General features: G+C 37.6%; 1 protein-coding gene across 1 annotated transcript in view; it reads right to left on the bottom strand.

Annotated features, from left to right (window-relative positions):
- Positions 1-25,442, bottom strand: part of ME1 (malic enzyme 1) — a 225,237-nt gene that overhangs the window by 118,031 nt on the left and 81,764 nt on the right. The window contains exons 4-5 of the mRNA XM_038002209.2: positions 10,957-11,032; positions 5,034-5,195 (exon numbers count right to left, since the gene is read on the bottom strand). Of these exons, the coding sequence (XP_037858137.2) occupies positions 5,034-5,195; positions 10,957-11,032 (238 nt within the window). The remainder of the gene's footprint in view (positions 1-5,033; positions 5,196-10,956; positions 11,033-25,442) is intronic.

The following is a 25,442-nucleotide window of genomic DNA, read 5'->3' as shown; positions in this document are numbered from 1 at the left end:
ATATTTCATATCTGTACTGGGAGGGTAACATGTCCTGATTTTACAGGAAAATGGACGCTTCCCATTTGGGACTCTTCTAGACTCTTCCCTATACATCTCTTCTTTTGCGTGATTTTAATGTGTTATCTTTCACCCATAATACACTGTAACTGTGAGTACAATAGCTTTCAGTGAGTTTTTTGAGTCTTAGCAAATTATCAAGCCTGAAGTTGGTTTTGGGAAGCTCTTGAACTTGCAGTTGATGGCAGAAATGAGGGCAGTCTTGAAGAGTATGTATACCTGTAAATTTTGTAGTTTAACTAACTCTGGGTAGAGCTAAACTATCTTTTATAAAGGGAACAAATAATTTACTCTCCTTTTAGAATAAGAACTCTAGTTGATCATTTGCTAGTATACATTTTTACAATTAGATTCCCAAAATATGATTTATTTAAAAAGACAAGATGCAAGAAAATAACAGTAATACAGAGTTTAAGAATAAGAATGAGGCTGGAGAATAGGGTCTGGAGGCAGGGAACCTAAGGCCGTTTTGCACTGACTTCCTAGAACTAAATTGAAAGGAAAACCCTAACTTTTTATGCCTAAGTAACAAAATGACCAGAGGATACTCCCTTTGCAAACCCCTACCTTTTCTGCTGGCAGATGAGAAATTCAAAGTACCTCTGATTGGTTGGATTTTGCAACTAATCAGACGTTTGCACAGGAGCCTAACTTTGTAACTTCACCTCAGCCTCTGATCAGTTGCTGTCCACAACCAATCAGACTGACTGTGGGCCAAGCCTTCATTTGCACAGAAATGCAGTTTTGTAACTTTACTTTATCCTCCCATTGGTTGCTTTCCACAACCAATCAGATGTTTGCTAGGAATGTGACCTTTGTAACTTCACTTCAGTCTCTGATTGGTTGCTTTCTGCAACCAATCAGACTGATTGCAGGCCACCACTTCATTTAAATGGGGTGAACACCAATTGGCCAATGGGAAACCTCTAGGGGGTATTCGGACCTGAGAAGATTCTGTATCCAGGTCCTTGAGCGGCTGCTCAGGCCCATTCCCACTCTGTGGAGTATGCTTTCATTTTCAATAAATCTCTGCTTCTCTTGCTTCATTCTTTCCTTGCTTTGTATGTTTTGTCCAATTCTTTGTTCACCGATAACAAGAGTATATAATAATTGTCAGAGAATTGGTTTGCTAAACGCCTTCAAATGCCTTTACCAAAGAAAGCAATTAATACATACTGAAACTAGTTACATGTGTATCTCCTCTTCTAGATTCAGAGCATCCTGCTGGCAAAATCTTACCTTTTTTACGCCAATATTATCTAGGTTTTGCTTAGGCTTTGATGGATAGCAGATATTCAATACTTTTTAAAAATTTGTTTATGGATACATAAATTTGTATATTTTTATGGAGTACATGTGATACTTTGTTACATGCATGGAATATGTAATGATCAAGTCAGGGTATTCAGGGAGTCCATTATCTTGAGTATTATTTCTTTTCTTTTCTTTTCTTTTTTTGAGACAGAGTTTTGCTCTTGTTGCCCAGGCTGGAGTGCAATGGCATGATCTCAGCTCACTGCAACTTCTGCCACCGGGTTCAAGCAATTCTACTGCCTCAGCCTCCCAAGTTGGTGGGATTACAGACATGTACCACCATGCCCAGCTAATTTTGTATTTTTAGTAGAGACAGGTTTTCTCTATATTGCTCAGGCTGGTCTCAAACTCCCAACCTCAGGTGATCCGCCTGCCTCAGCCTGCCAAAGTTCTGGGATTACAGGTGTGAGCCACCGTGCCCAGCCACCTTGAGTATCATTTCAATGTGTTGATAGCATTTCAAGTCCTCTCTTCTAGCTATTTTGAAATATACAATACAGTGTTGGTAAATGTAGTCACCCTACTCTACTATCAAACATTATAACTTATTTATTCAATTGACATATTTGTACCCATTAACCAACCTCTCTTCATCCTCCCACTCCCTACCCTGACATACACACACCCTTCCCAGCCTTTGGCAACTATCATTCTTCTCTTTACCTCCATGAGATCAACTTTTTTAGCTCGGGTGTGAGAACATGGGATATTTGTCTTTCTGTGCCTGGTTTGTTTCACTTAACGTAATGAGTAGGTACTCAATATTGGTACAATACCAAATGCAATTTGAGGAGTTTCAGAAAGGTCTCTCAAAGACCTCTGTCACTCTCAAAGTGACAAAGGTATTCTCCGGTGACCTGTCAAAGAGTTAAAGGTTCACCATTCACTTAATTTTCTTCCCTCAATATTCCTGAAAGTCCAGTGGCAGTAAGCAAAATCTCTAGAAATAATACACAGTATTTTAATAGTAGATTCATTTAGATAATCAGATTATTTTCTAATTATCAGCTTAAAAATTCTGAAATGTAGTATGAACCAGACATGTCTTAATTAAAAAAAAAAGAGAGAGAGAGAAAAAAAGGTAGATCTACAGTTGGGTAAACTAAGAAATTTCGTGAAGGATAGGTGGATGGGTTCTTCAGGCTAAGGAAGTAAGATACTGGATAGAAATGTAATAACATAAAAGCAATGAATACCAAAAGAGGAAAGAAATATACACTAAACAGAGATAATGTGGAAAATTGAAGACAACCATCAATTTGGCAATTTTAAGACCTACTTTCATGAAATCAATTCTTTAATATAAAACAATCTCACTCATGAAATTAATTCTTTCATATAATACAATCAATGCAAGAGTCCCAGTGTTACAGTTTCACTAGTGCACAGCCTTTTATAATGTCCACATTATACAAACAATCTCAATAAATGGCGCAGGGTTAAAACTGTTTAAAACTTCACTGTTATCCCAGTGAAGTAGGAGGACTATTTGAGACCAGGAGTTCAAAACCAGTCTGGGCAACGTACATAGCAAGAACCCGTCTTAAAAACAACAACAACAACAACAAAAAAAAAACAGTTAAAAAAATTAGCTGGGTGTAGTGGTGCACACCTGAAATCCAAGCTACTTGAAAAGCTGAGGCAGGAGGACCACTTGGGCTCAGGATTTAAGGCTGCAATAAGCTATGATAGTGCCACTGCATTACAGCCTGGGTGGCAGTGCAACATCCTATCTCTTACAAAAAAAAAAAAAAAAAGAAAGCCAAATTCTAAAATTTTTGTACGTCTGTTTTGTCATTATATATTCCTCCTCATTTCTCCACATAATTTTTAAGATGTATTACCTATTTTTGTGATTTTTAAAATTTGATTTCAATGTAAACAAAAAATTACCCAGTTGTGGTGGCATGTACCTGTAGTCCTAGCTACTTGGGAGGCTGAGGTGGCAGAATCACCTGAGCATGGGAGATTGATGCTGCAGTGAACCATGATCACGATAGTGCACTCTAGCCCAGGCAACGGCAGTGAGATCCTGTCTTAAAGAAAATAAAAACAAATAGGTCGGGTGCAGTGGCTCACGCCTGTAATCCCAGCACTTTGGGAGGGTGAGGTGGATGGATCAGGAGGTCGGGAGATCAAGACCATCCTGGCTAACACGGTGAAACCCCTCTCTACTAAAAATAGAAAAAATTAGCCGAGAATGGTGGCACGTGCGTGTAGTCCCAGCTACTTGGGAGGCTGAGGCAGGAGAATCGCTTGAACCTGCGAGGCGGAGGTTGCAGTAAGTGGAGATCAAGCCACTGCACTCCAGCCTGGGCGACAGAGTGAGACTCCTTCTTAAAAAACAAAAAACAAACAAAAAAAAATCAAAAATAAGAAATAAACTATTTTATATCAATGCAACTTATCACAGAACAATTTTTAAAATATATTTTTAAAATAAAGTAGAAATATATTTATTTTATTTTAATTTAAATTTTTTAGAGCAAGTTCTCACTCTGTAGCCCAGGCTGTAGTCCAATTGCATGATCATGGCTCACTGCATCCTGAACCTCCTGAGTTCAAGCAATCCTCCTACCTTCCAGCCTCCTGAGTAGCTAGGACTGTAGGTACACACCACCTCTCCTGGCTTGAAGACGAAATGTTAATGTTCAATGTATACACACAATTTTAGGACAATTGTTTAAAGAGGTCAAGAAGCCAGCTTTGATAATTTCTAAGCCATTTCTATTGGTATCAGAAAAGAAAATGCCAGATAAGCAATGTATTTTTATCAAAATGTATCCTTTGATAAAGGTTAAGTGAGCATTTATGCACAGATCAAGTTAAATATTATAACTTTGTATGTGTATGTTAAAAAAACATAACTGTTTAAGTCACTATTGTAAATATATTTTTGTTCATGCAAAAATATATTTCACATTACTTACAGATCAAAAGTTTTAACTTCAATTATTTTAGAAGGAGACAAAGAAAATAAACATAATGCAGGTACATATTTGTGTTATGGTCTTATTTGATGATATATCTGCTTGGGACCTAGGTCTGAAATTTGTAAATAACTTTTTAAATGTTCATCCTTAACTGACTATTATCTTTCATTTCTATTTCAGAGAATTCTACATTTAACTTCTAGTATCTAGTTAGCTAACTAATCCTAAATATTAGCAGTAAAGGATGAGCAAAAAAGTAGTACTTAACATATGACTTTAAGATTCTAAAATATAAAGTCATGAGAAAAGTTAAACTCCAAATGATCTACTTTAGGTTCAATATAGTTTTTAAAACAAGAATATTTCAGACTGATTAATTTAATAAATCCCGTGGGATTAGTTCCTATATAATAAAAAAATAATAATTTTTAAAACTATTGTCTTAAAGTAAAACATATACTCTATAGAATAATGGTGAAAATACATATCAAAGCAACATAAGGCACTAGGGAAGCAGATAAAAGATTAATTACGTTATAAAGATGGGAAAAGGAGAACAGGAGAAGTAATTTTTTTTATAATACTAAAGGGAGATTTGGAGAGAGAGAGAGAGAGAACCAGACAAAAAAGAATGAATTTTATGAAGTTCCTGGAATAAGTTCAAAATGCAAGGATTTATGCCATTTTTAAAGGTACACAGCTGCCTTATAGATGTAAATAAATTACCTCATTTTCGGTTCCCACATCCAGAATGACAGGCAGACATTTTTGAGGATTCATCCCTCCGCAAGCTGTATATAGAGCCAATTTACCCACAGGGATGCCCATGCCATTACAGCCAAGGTCTCCCAAGCCAAGAATACGCTCTCCATCAGTCACCACAATGGCCTAGAAGAAAAAGAAAAATTACCTATTAACAGGTTTTCACAAATCCTGAGACACAATTTCTGACTCTACTTCTGAAGTAACTACTAGTGAAATATTAAGCTGTTAAAAAAACATAATTTGAATATATATGAAAAAGATTTTATAAATTGTAATTGTGGAAGAATAAGGTGAAGAAATGAACTTGATTTATAAATATGCTTAATTAGGTTATTGAAAAAAGAAGGGCATGTGTGCACATAAAGATTCAAACATACCAAATAACTTAAGCTTTCAATCAAGAGGAGCAAGTGGGTAAAGCATAAGGAAATAAGAGCTCACACCAGGAACCAAAAGAAGGTGGTTTTGAGCAAGAGTGTCCTTAGTAAATTACTGCATAGTTACTGAAGAGATTGAGGAGGTTACACCTCTGCCCTAAATGCTCTGATCTTTAGTTTATGCATCCTGGCACTATCCTCCTATTTTTACAACAATCTGACCCATTCTCCTTAACTCCTATAATCACTTGATATCTTTGAAACATGTCCAGTACAGTCTGCTACTTCTCTTACCTGAACATTTTCCACTAGATTTAATGAATTTTGTCTCCTTCCTCCCTCCCTCCCTCCTTCTTTCTTTTTCTTTTTTCCGAGACAGAGTCTTGCTGTGTTGCCCAGGCTGGAGAGGAGTGGCACGATCTCAGCTCACTGCAACCTCTGCCGCCCAGGTTCAGGCAATTCTCCTGTCTCAGCCTCCCGAGTAGCTGGCATTACAGGTGCTCACCATCATGCCCAGCTAATTTTTGTATTTGTAGTAGAGATAGGGTTTCACTGTGTTGGCCAGGCTGGTCTCAAACTCCTGACCTCGTGATCCACCCGTCCCAGTCTCCCCAAGTGCTGGGATTATAGGCATGTGTCACCACCGCACCCAGCCTGCTTAGTTTATTTCTAATTAACTTGAATATTTATGAAGCATATACTTTAATCATGTGGAGATTTTAATTCGATGTAATTTGATATCATTATTGAACATCTTTGTGATCATGTCAATTATATGAATTTAAACAAAACCAATCTGATATCATTATTGAATATCTTTCTGATTCATGTCAATTATATAAATTTAAACAAAACCAATCTTATGAAACACAATTTATTAGTCTACAAACTGCTACACTCATCATATTCAGAGAAATGTGGGAAAATGTCAGTTATTTGGCCTTGGATGAATTTAAGCTTCTGTTTCTTATTGGTAAATTGGGAGTAATAAATGTACTTTTCAGAGTAGCTGTATAAAATTGGGAACTGGGTCTTTTTGCTTACCGCTGTACATCAGCACCTAGTACAGCATTTGGCACACAGTAAACAATCAACAAATATTAGTAAATTGAATAAAACTATGATTACATAAAATGAAATCATGATATATAAAGAACTTACCACAGTACCTGGTACATTACAAATTCTTAAAAATTTATAGCTATTATTACTATTATTTCATCAGAGCTAATTATAAAGTCATAGCATTTTAGAAGTAAAGAGAAATCTAAAGTATATTCCATCTATTCCTCTTATTTTATAAATTAGGAAACTGAAAAATCAGAGAACTGAAATAATTTCCCTAAGGTGATTTACTTGGTTAATATCAAAGAACCAGAAACCCACATATGTTAATTCCTAGTACAGTGCTCTTTTCACCATACCACATTGCAGAATATATTTTAAAATATATTTCTAAGATATTTTATTTAATTTCCTGTTCACCTATATTATTCAGCTCTTGAAAAACTATCTTAAAAGCAAATACATTTGGGACGTAGGTGAAAATCATTTTTGCATATTCTATACATTTGTCTTTGGAAGATTTTTCATGTCAAATAGCAATGGATCAATATGTGATGCTCTTTTGGAGGAAGCAATCCGATACTACTGGGTTAACTTAGCCCTGATTTAAGGTAAAAAAGATAAATATTGCAGAGAACTATAACTTTGTTTTTTAAATTAAATTAAGGCCAAATTTTCAAAGTCCTAATACTTCTAAAGTGTATTTAACAGACAGTTTTATTTATTGCATTACCACAAATAGAGGTACTTTTACATATCATTGATAATATATAACTTTTATGAATGTGATCTTTACATAGGTAAAGTCCATTTGGCCTGCCTATACTTACAAATATTTTTAATGATATGTTTTATAAGAAAAGTAATATTGTCATTTAGCTTAGTTAGCTTAGTCATTTAGCTTAGCTTAGTTATGACCTGAATAATAATTTATAAAATGCTTTCCAAATTTCATCGAAAGTGCTTAAAAACAGAGAGGTGTTATTTGGTTTCAAAATTCTGAAAAAGGAATTTCAAGTGGCATACCTTTTCACTTATTTTTGATAGCTCATCTATGTTAAACTAAATATATGTCTTGAACATGAAAACAAAAACAAACAAAAAAAAAGCAGTCCACTTGCGGTAGCTCACGCTTGTAACCCCAGCACACTTTGGGAGGCTGAGGCAGGCGGATCACCTGAGGTCAGGAGTTCAAGACCAGCCTGACCAACATGGTGAAACCCCGTTTCCACTAAAAATACAAAAATTAGCCGGGTGTGGTGGTGAGTAGCCTCCCAGCTACTCGGGAGGCTGAGGCAGGAGAATTGCTTGAACCTGCAAGGCAGAGGTTGCAGTGAGCAGAGATTGCACCATTGCATTCCAGCCTGGGCAAAAAGAGTGAAACTGTTTCAAAAAAAAAAAAAACACAAAAAAAGTTCATTATTTCTTATTTCTTCATAACTTTTATTCCCTAAGTTCTTCTCTCAGAGTTATTTATATTATTTAATTATATACATATACATGAACATTTATATGTGTAGTAGTTTGAGAAGTTTTTAAAATATGTTTTGAGACATTTGATATTTATGCTTTATTACAAATGTACATTTATGGCATTAATTCATAAATACTTCCATATAAAAGAGCAGATTTTAACAGTAAAAGAATTCTCTCGAAAAAAAGTTTTGTCACTTAAGTAGTTTATCACTAAATTAATATTCTCTTGCTTTTTTTTTTTAACCTACTTTATCTCCTGCTTCAGAAAAATGAAGCAGTTGGATGTTTTCTATACAATAATTAAGTCACAACTGCAGGATTAATGTCAGTAAGACAACTACAATTCTATCAGTGATGTCCATTTCTCAGAAATTAAATCTTCACCACACTATACAAATTATTATCTAGGCATTACCTGAATAGAAACTTCTGTATGAAATATGCAGATTTCTGCTGAACACACAAAGATACTCTCCATGTGTCCTGTCTTCATCCCTTCATTTAATTTCCCAAGGCCCATCCTCTTGTAGCCTACCTAAATGCAGAAGCTTTGCATCTTTTCCTGCTTTCCTGAAACTACTCTAAAATCTGTTTCCAGTGAACCTTGTTCAAATATTACTAATACAAAGTGATTTCCTTGTTAAATATGACATTCTATTTGTTCAAATCTAAATCTTTTTCTGAATTTCAAAACCTTTTATAATTTGATTACCCCTTAAACAATCTTAATTCCACTATATTCCAATATTAACACTCAGCTTTAGTCAGGACAGTGAATTTTCTTATTGTCTAAAAACACCCTATTCTCTTACTGAACTTGATACCTACATTCATCTGTTCCCTTCTTAGAATAGTATGTTTTTCCCTTTCTAACTATCAAAGGTTAGATTTAAGTTCCGACTTTGCTATAAAAGTTTTCTTAACTATTCCAGCCTTCTTTAAATAATATTATCCTCAGAATGAATAAATAAGGCACTTTTAATACCACATAGTTTGATTATATTTTGCCTAATAATTGACTTTATTTCATGGGTACTTTCAAGTATATAGTGAGAGACCATATAAGATATACTTATCTATCTTCAGCATTGTTTTACAGTCAATAGCTGCCATTTACTAAGTACCTACTATATGCCAGGCACTACACTAAGACTTCTAAATAAAAGAGGGCATAGTTAGGGATAAGAACACCAGTAAGGGCCCAATATTAAGAGTCCAAAGGATAAAAGTAGCCTACGAATAAAGTTAAAGATGTAGAGATCAGCTAGTTGGAAAAACAAGAAACATGGTGTGATAGCTTTCTGCCTAGCTGTTATGATTACAGGGATATTGACTAGAACTCTCTACTGCAGAACTATTTCCTATATTGACTTGTTAATTCTTTTTTGTTTTTTGTTTTTTTTTTCTGAGACAGGGTCTCAATCTGTTGCCCAGGCTAGAGAGTAGTAGTGTGATCATAGCTCATTGCAGAATCGAACTCCTGGGTTCAAGTGATCCTCCTACCTCAGCCTCCCAAGTAACTGAGACTACAGGCATGCACCACCATTCCAGCTAATTTTTAAATTTTTTCTAGAAATGGAGTCTCACTATGTTGCCCAGGCTGGTCTCAAACTCCTGAGCTCAAGCAATCTTCCTACCCGCCTCAGCCTCCCAAAGTGTTGGGATCACAGGCCTGAGCCACCACTTCTAGCCAACTTGTTAATTCTTTAAATCTCCTTTAGATCCTGATTAAAAGTAAACATCCTTAGGTGACCAGATATTTATGCTTTATAGAATTAAGATGTTTCTTAGGGTAGTTTCTAAGACCAGAATCTGGATAACATGGTCTTATTGATAGCAGAAAAGCTGAGGAAGCAACTTAGATGGAGAAAGAAAAAAAAAAAAAAAAAAAAAAGAAAGAAAATTGAGGGCATTGGAAACAATAAAAACCACTTTAATTTACAAGTTTTCCTAGCATGAGCCCTACAGAACCAAATTAATCAATTATAGCCACAATATCTCAAACAGGAAAGATCACCCAGGCATGGTAGCTCACACCTATAGTTTCAATACTTTGGGAAGCTCAGGCAGGAGGACTGCTTGAGGTCAGAAGTTCAAGACCGGACTGAGCAACACAGTGGGACTTTGTCTCAAAAAAAATTAAAATAATTTTAAAAAGATCATTAGTGGACTTACATTCAGAAGTTATACCTGAAGTGCCTTTGTATCACCAAAAGACACTGATTTATTCCATCCTGGTACTAAAAGATACCACAAAGTTGCTAGGCACTCAACAGAAAGGAAAGAGGGAACCAAAGGGAGAACAAACAATTCTCAACTCCCTTAGACAAGGAAGATGGCATAGCCCTGTGTCTAAGAACAGGGACTCAGAGGCCAGCTCTGGGGCCTGCATGGAGTTCCCACCACTATCTTAGGCTACTTTGTAACCCATCTGTGCCTTTCTTTCCTCAATCAATTATTATTATTATAAGAGCTAATCCATGTAAAAAGTCTCATTCGGAATGCTACCAAATGTTAGGTACTATTATTACTTTTATTTTTATTAGCTCACTTACAGAGGGAAGTCAAATGAGCTACTTAAAGTCATAATGATAAAAGAAATGAATTAACAGACATTTTTTCTTGCCTACTTGGATTCCTCTTAGTGGATAATTAAACACAACAGATAGAATTTAAGGGTTTGCTTAAAGAAATTCAGATGCTCTCACATATTCAACATTTATCATTACTTAGAATGGAGGTACTAAGAAATTAGATAGAAATAATAGGAAAACTTAGTATCTAAATGGCATCAGAATAAAATTAACCTACTATGTAAAAATCAAAGGGATATAAATTAGGTGATATTCACTAGAAAAGCTAATGAATGCTACCTATTAACATGAGAATTGTCAGTATGTTTTAAACTGTTTTATGGGACAGAAAAAAGAAAAAATTTGCCATAATGGAAAAACATGATAACTTACCTTGATGACATCTTCTGGCCATGCATTGAGAACCGAAGCAATATGCCCTCGATCGTGGATACTAATAAAGAGACCTCTGGCAGAAAAAAAAAAAAAAAAGGAGTAGTTTACATTTACTTCAGGCCTGTCAAACTATCATGAATATCTTAAACATTTTCTCAAACAGCAATTTAATATATCTCAATTTTTATCAAACTGGTGAACATTATTTCCTTAAACAAATAAGGGACAGGAACTCTTATAAGTAAGGGAAAAATTACTTGAAATAATATATTGACATCTACAGTAAAGGGAAGTTTATTTTCTTAGATATTTTAAAATATTTTTAAATTAATAAACATTCACTATTTTTATGTACAGAGAATTTAGATAGCATTATCAGTTCCACTCACAAATTCATTTAGAATCTGTCATGATATAATATACATAAAAGCACTTTAAAAAGCAACATGGAGCATCTGTAAACAGGCATTTTCAATGTATATTCCACTTAATCCATTTTCAACACGAAGATGAGAACATGTGTTAGAGATGGCTGAAGTGACCGACTAATGCTGAGCAGCTCTTTCATGTAGAGCTCACTTGATTTCTTTGATTTGTGATCTTAGTTGCCGTTCGCAACTCTGTTATTTACTCTCAAGTCTTTAACAGTTTGTCCTTCCCATTTCCTACAAAAGCTTAACAAGTAACTTCACAAATTAAATTAATAGAATTTAAAATATGTAAATGCTTTATCCTCATTTAAAAGTTTTGCTCTAGTATTGTTAAATATAACTCAGATATAAAGAACCACATACAGCTTAATGAATTGTTATAAGACAACCACCTTTCTACGTAATATTCATTTAAACAGAATCTTGCCAGCTACCCAAAACCTATCCACATGCTTTCTCCCAAAGACTCTTCCTTTCTAAGTGTAACCACTATCCTCACTTTTATGGTATCACTTCCTTTATAGTTAATGTATTGTTTTATATCACCAAATCATGAACCTTCCGTAGGCACTATTGTTTAATTTGGTAGAGTTTCCCTTAATATGGATTTGGCTAATTAAATCCCTACCATATAGATGAACAAGTTAATCTTTCTTCTGTATTCTTGGAAAATTGGTAATTGAAAATTGAATCTAGAAGCATAATCAGATTCATGTTCAATTTTTTTGGACAAGACATTTCATGGTTTGATGTTATCAGAAGGCACACCATATTTGGTATTCCTTTTTGTGATGTTAGTAGCTTATTTTGCTAAACGTCTAAGTTCATGAATTAATCTGGAATTACAAAATGGTGATATTCCAATTATATCATTCATTATTTATTTACTGGAACACCCCTTTAAAAAGAAATTTCACCACATCTATGGGTATCCAAGGACATGGCTGATATAGAAAAAGAAAAAATGCTCGATTTTCTTTATCAGTTTTTAAATTAAAAAACTGGTTAACTAGATTTCTTCAGAAGTTTCCACTTAGTTGTTGTTGTGTGTATGGTTTTGTTGTTGGTTTTTTTTTTTTTTTTTTTTGATCAATTTGAACTCATGGATTTAAACATATTTGATGTGTTTCAATCCATTATAGTTATTTTCCTTATTGATATTCATATTATTTAATCTTGAGCAAGTGAAAGACTCTTCATGCTGTCCCCTGAGTCCTTTTGACATGACTATAGAAGTTTTTGATGGTTTCCTTGCTCTGTTATGATCAAATGTCAGGTCTATTTTGAAAGTTTTCTGCCCCAGACCTAAAATGAGTCGTTTTTCTAACCTGTTTCCTTGAGCAGAAAGTGGTTTTTCAAGAATACTATCTAGGTAATAGAGATGCCTACTGCTACTGATTGGCAAAAGTATTGTTTTAGAAAAATCACAAAAAGTGTTGATAAGATTTACTTACTATTTATGGCTGCAAATTTCCAACTGGCACTCTTCTCTTGTGAAGTTTACCACCCACTATGATGTCGTAGCAAATTTAACTTACTATTCTCAGAGAGGACAATTTTACATCTTCTTTCTCCTCACTCTTGCACACCTGTTCCTCTGTCACACTTTGTTGATAATCTAATCTTGAATTTCAAGAGAAGTAGATGCAGTACGGTAAAAACTACTTCATCATTCTAATATAAATTCCACTAACCCATCTGCATCTTTTTTTTCCCCCCCACAACTTCTGCCTTCCCTCCTGTTATAAGAGAAGAAATTTTCCTACCATTATTAAGGCCATCCTCTTTGCTCAGGATCCTATCCCATCTCACCTTTTCAAAGGCTTCACTCCTGTAATTATTCCATCTCTATGCTGCATCACTGCTTTTTCTACTGGAGTTTTTGGCACAAAAACCTGTGCTATATTATCCATCTTTTCAAAACATTGGATTTTATTCCCTATTCTCCTCTGATTCATAGCAAATCCTTCAAAAGATTTGCATATTCCTATTGCCTCGGTTTTTTACCACCTATTCTCTCTTCTATCTGTCGATAAGGCTTTTCTTCCTCACTTTTCCAAAGACAACTCTTACTAAGTCACTGATGAGTCTCACCTCAGTGCAGATAAAGGTCAGCTCTCAACTCCCATCTTATTTGACCTCTTGACTGTGTTTGACATTGTTGGCTTTCCCTTTTGTGAAACACTTTCTTTTCTGGCTGCTGAGATACCACATTTGCCTAGGTTTCCTCCTAATCACCACCTGCTTCTTCTCAGGTTCCTTTGCTGCCTCCTCCTCCTCTTCATCTTCTTAACGTTGAACTGTTCCAGGGCTCTATACTCCTCTCTTCTCCAGTTATATTCACTGATGTAACTTAAGCACTCTCATGGTTGGTTGGTTGTTTTTGAGACAGTGTTTTGCTCTTCACCCAGGTTGGAGTGCAATGGCACAATCTTGGCTCACTGCAGCCTCTGCCTCCTGGGTTCAAGTTATTCTCCTGCCTCAGCCTCTCAAGTAGCTAGGATTACAGGAGCCTGCCACCACGCCCAGTTAATTTTTGTAGTTTTAGTAGACATGAGATGGGGTTTCACCATGTTGGCCAGGCTGGTCTTGAACTCCTGACCTCAAGTGATCCGCCTGCCTCAGCTTCCCAAAGTGTTGGGATTACAGATGTGAGCTACTGCACTTGGCCTCTCATGGTTTTAAATATCATATTCATAATAGTGACTCTCAAACTTCTATCATCACCCTAGACTTCTCCTTGAGCTCCAAACTATAAATCTAGCTACCTACTTAATTCTTTCTCATTATTCAATCTTCAGCTAAAATCTTGGCTCCTTAGATAACAGTAGTCAGTGCACTTCCACCCCAACATTTTTATTACCTTCATAATACTTAAAAATATCTGGAATTATTTATTTATATATTCAAATGCATCATCACCCAGCGTACATGTACACACAAAGCGGTAAGGTGCTTCAGTATACAGACTCTATTTTGCCTACATATGTAACCCCAATGCCTATAAGTGTGCTAGCAATTAGTATGTATCCAACAACATGTGCTGACTTCAGTGCTGAAAAATAAGCCTTTTATAATCAAATATTATAAAGCATAGAAAACATGAAATAAATCCAGACTTATACTGACTCATTAAGTAACCAAAAATTATGTCAGTGCTATAGGAAGATTACTGATGACTGTCTGATTCAACAAGAATATTAATGTACTAAGCTGACACTACATTATATCTTTTCATGGTTTTCTTGCTGTTTCATGTGAATGTATTTTGTTTCTCAAAACTGATTAAAGTTCTTTATAAGGTATATATTTCTTTCGGATCCTTGTCATAGTACAATGTGGGCCTATAAAATCAGCAGGATCTCAATAAATAATTATAAAATTAAAGTATTTTTGGACTTTTTAAAGAAGGCGCTTTTGTTGAATTATTAAGATGTTCTTGGCAATACACTATTTTTTGTTTGTATAAATTTAGGGGGTACAAGTGCAATTTTGTTACATGCATAGCTTGCACAGTGGTCAAGTCAGGGCTATTGGGGTATCCAATAATATTTCTCAGGAACTTGCGAGTTAGCCAAGGTTTTCCAAGTAACACTGGTTTCAGAAAATACCATTTTTTAAAATAAGAGAGACAATGAATTACACCAAAATTAACACCAATTAAATGCCAATGTTTACTATATCTGAGTTCAGCTTCAGGAAAAGAGTCATTTGGCCACCTGTAATCTCTTGCACTGAGTAGAGATTCATTCATAGAAAGAATTATTACTTTTGAAGAGAACTCAACAAATAAAGGACCTGTAATGTCCCACCAAAACCAAGCATTTTGGGAGAGCTATTTGAGTTATTTGCAAAAAAATCGAATGAGATATCCAAAAGTGTTTTGGTACAGAAATGACTCATACTTTCTGGTAGAGAGTTGGAATAAAACATTAATTTTCAACATATACATATATACAGCTGTAAAATAAAAATGCTTAAATAAGAAAGGTATTTATCAACATTTTTAAATGAATGGAATTATAATGAATACCTTTTCACCATCCCTGCTATTCTTGATCAATTTAAAATGTTTAATTTTAAACATGCCAAACAAAAAATACTCGCATTTTCACTCTTATTTCATGTTAGAACTAAGACAATTTTATAATATGAACTCCTTTTTCATATATACAGTGAAAACTTGTCTCATAACCTCTTCCTTCAAAACAGATTTGGGAGATGAGATAATATTTTTACTTCTTCATGTTATCTCAGATAATATCCCTAAAAGTTTGTTTCATATCAAGATAAAATTCACCTTTTTATAACATGCAACCTTCTTCTGTAATCAAACTTGTCTTTCATTTCGGAAATAAGTTTGTGACCCTGATCCTAGATCAGTATAGGAAGTAACTATTCTGAAATTTTCTTAATAACCCTCTGTTCCATTACAGAAGCCAATTTTACTGTCTTTCAAAATAAGAAAAGTAAACCCCACATTTTTCGCAAAATATGAGTATGCATTAGTGAGCCCGTCAAGTTAACCCAGTACTGAGTTATATACCAAAGGTCTAGATTGACAGAAAAAGAAGTACTAAAAAAAGCTAACTTCAAGTAAAATGTAGGTCTAAAGATCAGGAAATAGTTAGGATAAAGATGCAGATTTAGGATAGATACGCCTAGAGTTGAAAGGAATAGAAGAAATTATTAAAGGGGAAAGAAGAGAAGGTCAAGGAAAAAAACATTACAAATTAGTACCCACAACAAAAGAATAAGGTGACTAAAAATGGTCCTTGAGAAGAAAATAATCTAACAGGTAAGACAACCAGTGTTTCTGAAGCCAAAGGAAGTCAAGGGAAAAAAAAAGTTAAGAAAGTATAGATCAATATGATCATTAAGTGCAATAAATTCTTTGAATTCTTTGAAGTACATTACATAAAAATGTTTTTTTTCCGAACTATGATTTAAATGCCAACATGATGCCGCATCACAACCAAATGGTAATGCATTTCCTACAAATAAAAATATTCTCCTACATAATCTTTTTTTTAGAATGATGTATTATTTTTAATAAATTTGTATTTTCTATCATCAGTATTACTATTCATTGTAGGGTATTTTTTTAATGCCCAATGCTAATATGCTATGAGTTAGTAAAATTAATTTCCCCTAGGATTTAAATAACCAGATTAATAAATTGTGAGTTGTAGAGAGTCCTGGAATTGCCTGAATTGCCATTAAAATATTTGTTTTGAGAAACGTATTTTTTTTTTCTTTTAGCATTTCATGGTCTTTTAACTTTTAAAAACTGTATAATATGTGAAAGTATTCTTTTTTTTTTATTATACTTTAAGTTCTAGGGCACATGTGCACAACGTGCAGGTTTGTTACATATGTATACATGTGCCATGTTGGTGTGCTGCACTCATCAACTTGTCAGCACCCATCAACTCGTCATTAACATTAGTTATATCTCCTAATGCTATCCCTCCCCCCTCCCCCCTCCCCCCTTCCAACAATAGGACCTGGTGTGTGATGTTCCCCTTCCTGTGTCCAAGTGATCTCATTGTTCAATTCCCACCTATGAGTGAGAACATGCGGTGTTTGGTTTTCTGTTCTTGTGATAGTTTGCTGAGAATGATGGTTTCCAGCTGCATTCATGTCCCTACAAAGGACACGAACTCATCCTTTTTTATGGCTGCATAGTATTCCATGGTGTATATGTGCCACATTTTCTTAATCCAGTCTGTCACTGATGGACATTTGGGTTGATTCCAAGTCTTTGCTATTGTGAACAGTGCCACAATAAACATACGTGTGCATATGTCTTTATAGCAGCATGACTTATAATCCTTTGGGTATATCCCCAGTAATGGGATGGCTGGGTCAAATGGTATTTCTAGTTGTAGATCCTTGAGGAATCGCCACACTGTTTTCCACAATGGTTGAACTAGTTTACAGTCCCACCAACAGTGTAAAAGTGTTCCTATTTCTCCACATCCTCTCCAGCACCTGTTGTTTTCTGATTTTTAAATGATTGCCATTCTAACTGGTGTGAGATGGTATCTCATTGTGGTTTTGATTTGCATTTTCTCTGATGGCGAGTGATGATGAGCATTTTTTCATGTGTCTGTTGGTTGTATGAATGTCTTTCTTTGAGAAGTGTCTGTTCATATCCTTTGCCCACTTTTTGATGGAGTTGTTTGTTTTTTCCTTGTAAATCTGATTAAGTTCTTTATAGGTTCTGGATATTAGCCTTTTGTCAGATGAGTAGATTGCAAAAATTTTCTCCCATTCTGTAGATTGCCTGTTCACTCTGATGGTAGTTTCTTTCGCTGTGCAGAAGCTCTTTAGTTTAATGAGATCCCATTTGTCAATTCTGGCTTTTGTTGTCCTTGCTTTTGGTGTTTTAGACATGAAGTCCTTGCCCATGCCTATGTCCTGAATGGTATTACCTAGGTTTTCTTCTAGGGTTTTTATGGTATTAGGTCTAACATTTAAGTCTCTAATCCATCTTGAATTAATTTTCATTTAAGGAGTAAGGAAAGGATCCAGTTTCAGCTTTCTACTTATGGCTAGCCAATTTTCCCAGTACCATTTATTAAATAGGGAATCCTTTCCCCATTTCTTGTTTTTGTCAGGTTTGTCAAAGATCAGATGGCTGTAGATGTGCAGTATTATTTCTGAGGGCTCTGTTCTGTCCATTGGTCTATATCTCTGTTTTGGTACCAGTACTATGCTGTTTTGGTTACTGTAGCCTTGTAGTATAGTTTGAAGTCAGGTAGCGTGATGCCTCCAGCTTTTTTCTTTTGGCTTAGGATTGTCTTGGCAATGCGAGATCTTTTTTGGTTCCATATGAACTTGAAAGTAGTTTTTTCCAATTCTGTGAAGAAAGTCATTGGTAGCTTAATGGGGATGGCATTGAATATATAAATTACCTTGGGCAGTATGGCCATTTTCACAATATTGATTCTTCCTATCCGTGAGCATGATATTTTCTTCCATTTGTTTGTGTCTTCTTTTATTTCACTGAGTAGTGGTTTGTAGTTCTCCTTGAAGAGGTCCTTTACATCCCTTGTAAGTTGGATTCCTAGGTATTTTATTCTCTTTGAAGCTATTGTGAACGGGAGTTCATTCATGATTTGGCTCTCTGTCTGTTACTGGTGTACAAGAATGCTTGTGAGTTTCGCACATTGATTTTGTATTCTCCTACATAATCTTAACCAGAAAATTAATATTGACACATTATTACCATCTAATCCTCAGACATCATTCACATTTCACCAGTTGTTCCAATAATGTCCTTCATAATAAAAAGAGTAGTTCAAAATGTTGTGCAGCATTTAGTCATCAGGTCTCTTTGGTCAATCTTATTTCCTCAGTTTTTCCTTGACTTTCATGTTATTAATATTTTTGAAGTTAACAATTTAGTGATTTTATAGAATGTCCCTCAATTTGAGTTTGCATGCTGTTTGCTCATAATTAGATTCAGATTACACATCTTTTGCAGTAACATTACAGAAGTGATGCTGGCTTCTTCTCACTGTTTACTATCAGGTGGCACCATTGCCGACTGGTCCTATTAGTGATGATGTTCACATTCATCACTTGATTAAAGTGGTGTCCTCCAGGCTTCTTTACTGCAAAGTCATTCTTTTTTACCTTCATAGTTAACAAGTATTTTGTGAAAGATTCTTCAAAACTCTGTAAGTATACTGTTTCTTCATCCAACTTTTAATTTATTCAGATCAATATGGGCTCATGGTTTATTATCTTATTCGATAGGTTTTAAATATTGCAAATATGATGTGTCTGATGGCCAAATCATCCCAAATTTGCCAGAGGGAGGCCCTTCAAGCTGGCTTCTATGGCTTTTCAGGTATCCCGATTGTGATGGTTAATACTGAGTGTCAACTTGATAGGATTGAAGGATATAAAGTATTAATCCTGGGTGTGTCTGTGAAGGTGTTGTCAAGGAAGGTTAATATTTGTGTCGGTGGGCTGGGAAAGGCAGACCCACCCTTAATCTGGGTGGGCACAATCTAATCAGCTGCCAGTGTGGCTACAATATAAGCAGGCAGAAAAATGTGAAAAGAGGCTGGCCTAGCCTCCTAATCTACATCTTTTTCCTGCAGTGGATGCTTCCTGCCCTCGAACATTGAACTCCAAGTTCTTCAGCTTTGAAACTTGGACTGGCTCTCCTTGCTCCTCAGCCTGCAGCCTATTGTGAGACCTCATGATCACGTTAGTTAATATTTAATGAACTCCCCTTTCTGTACACGTATATATTCCATCTGTCCCTCTAGAGAACCCTGACTAATAAAGATTTTGGTACAAGGAGTGGTTCTAGCAGAAGAGAATATTAAGGATGGAGTTCTTTCATTGGTTTTGGGGTTTGGGGAGTTGGCTGCTTAATATGATTAGACCACAAAATGCTAAGGACTCTATTTTTTTCTTTTCTTTTCTTTTTTTTTTTTTTTTGTTTTTGAGACGGAGTCTCGCTCTGTCGCCCAGGCTGGAGTGCAGTGGCCGGATCTCAGCTCACTGTAAGCTCCGCCTCCCGGGTTTGTGCCATTCTCCTGCCTCAGCCTCCCGAGTAGCTGGGACTACAGGCGCCCGCCACCTCGCCCAGCTGGTTTTTTGTATTTTTTTTAGTAGAGACGGGGTTTCACCGCGTTAGTCAGGATGGTCTCGATCTCCTGACTTCGTGATCCGCCCATCTCGGCCTCCCAAAGTGCTGGGATTACAGGCTTGAGCCACCGCGCGAAAACACTGATAGTCCTTGGCGTGAACTGTTTACAGAGTTATGCAAAATAAATACATTTGACAATCTTGATTCATCACTCATGAGAGGCAAGGAGTTTAGTGACTCTATACCTAATAACTTTGACCCTATGTGGAGAACTAAGGACCATAATAAAGCTGGTTGGTTGCTCCTAAGTTCAGTGGACAAAGTGATGAAAGCAAATGATGAGCTCAAATATTCTATCTCCTGGCTTCAGAAGCATATACGGAGCCTCAAATCTGCTAAGATTGCTCAGAGTGAGAGTCTTATGTCCTGTAGAGAAAGAGCTGAAATTGTGGAAAAACAGACACAAGCTCTTATTGTGCAAGTGGCTGACCTGCAATGAAAGGTGTATGCACAGCCTCACCAGGTGTCTACTGTTAAAGTGAGGGCATCTATTGGAAAATAATGGGACCCTGCAACTTGGAATGGGGACGTGTGGGAGGACCCTGATGAAGCTGGGGACACTAGTTTATAAACTGTGATGAACATTTTTTGCCAGATGGAACAGCTTCCCCATCTCCATTAGTGGCAACATCTCCTCCTGGACCCATGCTGCTATCAGCCTTTCCACATTTGTCTGAGGAGATAAACTCTGTGCTGCCTGAGGCAACAGTGATGGCCTCCCCTGAGGCAGTTGCCAGGCAAGATAATGTTGATTCTCCTCAGGAGCCACCCCAACACCTCCATTTGCTTCTAGACCTATAACTAAAGTCCCAGCAGGCCCCTACAGGTGAGGTTGAGAGTGTGACTCATGAGGAGGTGCACTACACTTGAAAAGAACTGCTTGAGTTTTTTAATTTATATAAACAAAAATCTGGAGAACAGGCATGGGAATGGATATTAAGGGTGGAGGATAATGGTGGAAGGAACACAGAGTTGTATTAGGCCAAATTTATTAATTTGGGCCCACTAAGTATGGACTCTGTATTTACTGTTGCAGCTTGGGGAGTTACAAAAGGTTCTAAGAGTTTATTTGCTTGGTTCAGGGAGTTACAAAGGTTCTAATAGTTTAGTTGCTTGGTTAGCTGAAATATGGATTAAAAGACTGCCCACTGTGAGTGAGCTGGAAATGCCTGATCTCTCTTGGTTTAATGTAGAGGAAGGGATCCAAAGGCTTAGGGAGATTGGGGTGGTGGAGTGAATTAGTCACTTCAGACCAACTCATCCCAGTAGGGTGGGTCCAGAAGATATACCCTTGACCAATGCCTTGCAAAATAGATTTGTGAGGGTAGCACCTACCTCCTTGAAAAGCCTTGTACTTACTCTTCTCTGTATGTCAGATCTAATGTGGGAACTGCCGTCACTCAACTACAAAATTTAAATACAATGGGAATAACTGGATCCTGAGGTGGCAGGGGCCAAGTGGCAGTACTCAACCTTCAAAGACAAGGTGGGTGGAGCTACCATAATAGACAGCAGAGGCAAAACAGCAATCAGAATAGTCTGACTTGTGCAGAGTTAGAAGTGAAATTGATAGGAAACCTACTGCATTCCTACTTAATCTATACAAGCAGAAAACTTCTAGGTCAAATGGACAAAAGACTAATTTGAACTACAAAAACAGAGAATCAAGGCCCCTCAATCAATTTCCAGACTTGAGCCAGTTTACAGACCCAGAATCCCTTGAATGAAGGGGAGGCTGGATCCCCTGGAGGAAGGACCCCACTACATTACTGACAATTTATGCTGTGACTCTTTCTCACACCCTTCCCCAAGGAGACCTCTGGCCTTTTACCAGGGTAACTGTGCACTGGGGAAAGGGAAATGATCAGACTTTTGGGGGACTACTGGACACTGGCTCTGAGCTGATGTTGATTCCAGGGGACCCAAAACATTATTGTGGTCCTCCAGTTAAAGCAGGGGCTCATCAAGGTCAGGTAATTAATGGAGTTTTAGCTCACGTCCAACTTACAGTGGGTCCAGTGGGTCCCCAGACTCATCCTATGGTCATTTCCCCAGTGCCAGAAATGCATAATTGGCATAGACATACTTAGACCCACACTGGCTCCCTGACTGGTAGGGTGAGGGCTATTGTGGTAGGAAAGGCCAAATGGAAACCGTTAGAGCTGCCTCTACCTAGATAAATAGTAAGTCAAAAACAATATCACATCTCTGGAGGGATTGCAGAGATTAGTGCCACCATCAAGGACTGGAAAGATGCAGGGGTGGTGATTCCCACCGCATCCCCATTCAACTCTTCCATTTGTCCTGTGCAGAAGACAGCTAGATCATAGAGAATGCCAGTAGATTATTGTAAGCTTAACCAAGTGGTGACTCCAACTGCAGCTGCTGTACCAGATGTGGTTTCATTGCTTGGGCAAATTAATACATCTCCTGGTACCTGGTATGCAGACATTGACTTGGCAAATGCCATTTTCTCCATTCCTGTCCATAAGGCCCACTAGAAGCAATTTGCCTTCAGCTAGCAAGGCCAGCAGTATACCTTTACTGTTCTACCTCAGTGGTTATCAACTCTCCAGCTTTGTATCATAATCTTATTTGGAGAGACCTTGATCACTTTCTGCTTCTGCAAGGTATGACACTGGTCCATTACAGTGATGACAACATGCTGATTGGATCCAGTGAGTTAGAAGTAGCAAACACGCTGAATGTATTGGTGAGACATTTGCGTGCCAGAGGATGGGAAATAAATCCAACTAAAATTCAGCGATCTTCTACCTCAGTAAAATTTCGAGGGGTCCAGTGGTGTGGGGACTGTCAAGATATTCCTTCTAATGTGAAGAATAAGTTGCTGCATTTGGCCCCTCCTACAACCAAGAAAAAGGCACAATGCCTAGTGGGCCAATTTGGATTTGAAAGGCAACACATTCCTCATTTGGGTGTGTTACTCCAGCCCATTTATCGAGTGACCCAAAAGGCTGTCAGTTTTGAGTGGGGTCCGGAACAGGAGAAGGCTCTGCAACAGGTCCAGGCTGCTGTGCAAGCTGCTCTGCCACTGGGGCCATATAACCCAGCAGACCCAATGGTGCTTGAAGTGTCAGTGGCAGATAGGGATGCTGTTTGGAGCCTTTGGCAAGACCCCGTAGGTGAATCACAGTGGTGGCCTCTAGGATTTTAGGGCAAGGCCCAGCCATCTTCAGCAGATAAATAATGTCCTTTTGAGAGACAGCTTCTGGCCTGTTACTGGGCTTTGGTGGAAACTGAACATTTGACTATGGGTCATCAAGTCACCATGCGACCTGAACTACCTATCATGAACTGGGTGCTTTCTGACCCATGTAGCCATAAAGTGGGCCATGCACAGCAGCATTCCATCATCAAATGGAAGTGGTATATAGGTGACTGGGCTCAAGCAGGTCCTGAAGGCACAAATAAGTTACACGAGAAATTGGCTCACATGTCCATGGTCTCCACTCCTGCCACTCCACCTTCTCTCCTCCTGCACCAATGGCCTCATGGGGAGTTCCCTATGATCAGTTGACAGAGGAAGAGAAGGGGCTGGTTCACAGAAGGTTCTACATGATATGCAGATACTACCCAAAAGTGGACAGCTGCAGCACTGGTACAGCCCCTTTCTAGGACATCCCTGAAGGACAGCAGTGAAGGGAAATCTTCCCAGTGGGCAGAACTTCAAGCAGTGCACCTGGTTGTGCACTTTGTATTAAAGGAGAAATCGTCAGATGTGCGATTATATACGAATTCGTGGCCTGTAACCGATGGTTTGGCTGGATGGTCAGGGACTTGGAAGAAGCATGACTGGAAAATTGGTGACAAAGAAATTTGGGGAAGAGGTATGTGGATAATCTCTCTGAGTGATCAACAACTGTGAAGATATTTGTATCCCATGTGAGTGCTCACCAACGGGTGACCTCAGCAGAGGAGGATTTTAATAATAAAGTGATAGGACATGACCCATTTTGTGGACACCACTCAGCCTCTTTCCCCAACCACCCCGGTCATTGCCCAATAGGCCCATTAATAAAGTGGCTATGGTGGCAGGGATGGAAGTTACGCATGGGCTCAGCAACATAAACTACCACTCACCAAGGCTCACCTGGCTACGGCCACTGCTAAGTGCCCAATTTTCCAGCAGCAGGGACCAACACTGAGCCCTTGATACGGCACTATTCCTCAGGGTCATCAGCCAGCTACCTGGTGGCAGGTTGATTATATTGGACCTCTTCCATCATGGAAAGGGCAGAGGTTTGTCCTCACTGGAAAAGACACTTGCTCTGGATATGAGTTTGCTTATCCTGCATGCAATGCTTCTGCCAAGACTACCATCCGTGGACTCATGGAATGCCTTATCCACAATCATGGTATTCCACACAGCATTGCATCTAACAAAGGCACTCACTTTATGGCTAAAGAAGTGTGGCAGTGGGCTCATGCTCAAAGAATTCACTGGTTTTACCACGTTTCCTATCATCCTGAAGCAGCCTGATTGATAGAATGGTGAAATGGCCTTTTGAAGTCACAGTTACAATGCCAACTAGGTGACAATACTTTGCAGGGCTGAGGCAAAGTTCTCCAGAAGGCCATGGATGTTCTGAATCAGTGTCCAATATATGGCACTGTTTCTCCCATAACCAGGATTAACTGGTCCAGGAATCAAGGGATGGAAGTGTCAACACTCCCCATCATCCCTAGTGATCCACTAGTAAAATTTTTGCTTCCTGTTCCTGCAACATTACGTCCTGCTGGCCCAGAGGTCTTAGTTCCAGAGGGAGAAATGCTACCACCAGGAGACACAACAACGATTCCATTAAACTGGAAGTTAAGATTGCCACCTAGATACTTTGGGGCCCTCATACCTTTAAGTCAATAGGCTAAGAAAGGAATAACAGTGTTGGCTGGGTGATTGACCTGGACTATCAAGATGAAATCAGTCTACTACTTCACAATGGAGCTAAGGAAGTGTATGCATGGAATACAGGAGATCCATTAGGGCTTCCCTTAGTATTACTATGCCCTGTGATTAAGGTCAATGAGAAACTACAACAGCCCAGTCCAGGCAGGATTACAAATGACCCATACCCTTCAGGAATGGAGGTTTGGGTCACTCCACTAGGAAAAAAACTACAACCTGCTGAGGTGTTTGCTGAAGGCAAAGGGAATACAGAACAGGTAGTAGAAGAAGGTAGTCATCAATACCAGCTACAACCACGTGACCAGCTACAGGGCTGTAATTGTCATAAGTATTTCTTCCTTCTTTTGTTAAAAAGTATGTTTGTGCATGTATACACTTGTGCTAAGAAAATATCTTCATTTTATTTCCTTCCTCTTTTATCATGTGACATAAGATTTATTAACTTCACATC

This window comes from Chlorocebus sabaeus, chromosome 13 (assembly GCF_047675955.1).
Source record: "Chlorocebus sabaeus isolate Y175 chromosome 13, mChlSab1.0.hap1, whole genome shotgun sequence".
NCBI classification, from domain to species: Eukaryota; Metazoa; Chordata; class Mammalia; order Primates; family Cercopithecidae; genus Chlorocebus; species Chlorocebus sabaeus.
Note: the sequence above shows the minus strand (reverse complement) of the source record. Positions and strands in the feature narration are given on the sequence as shown.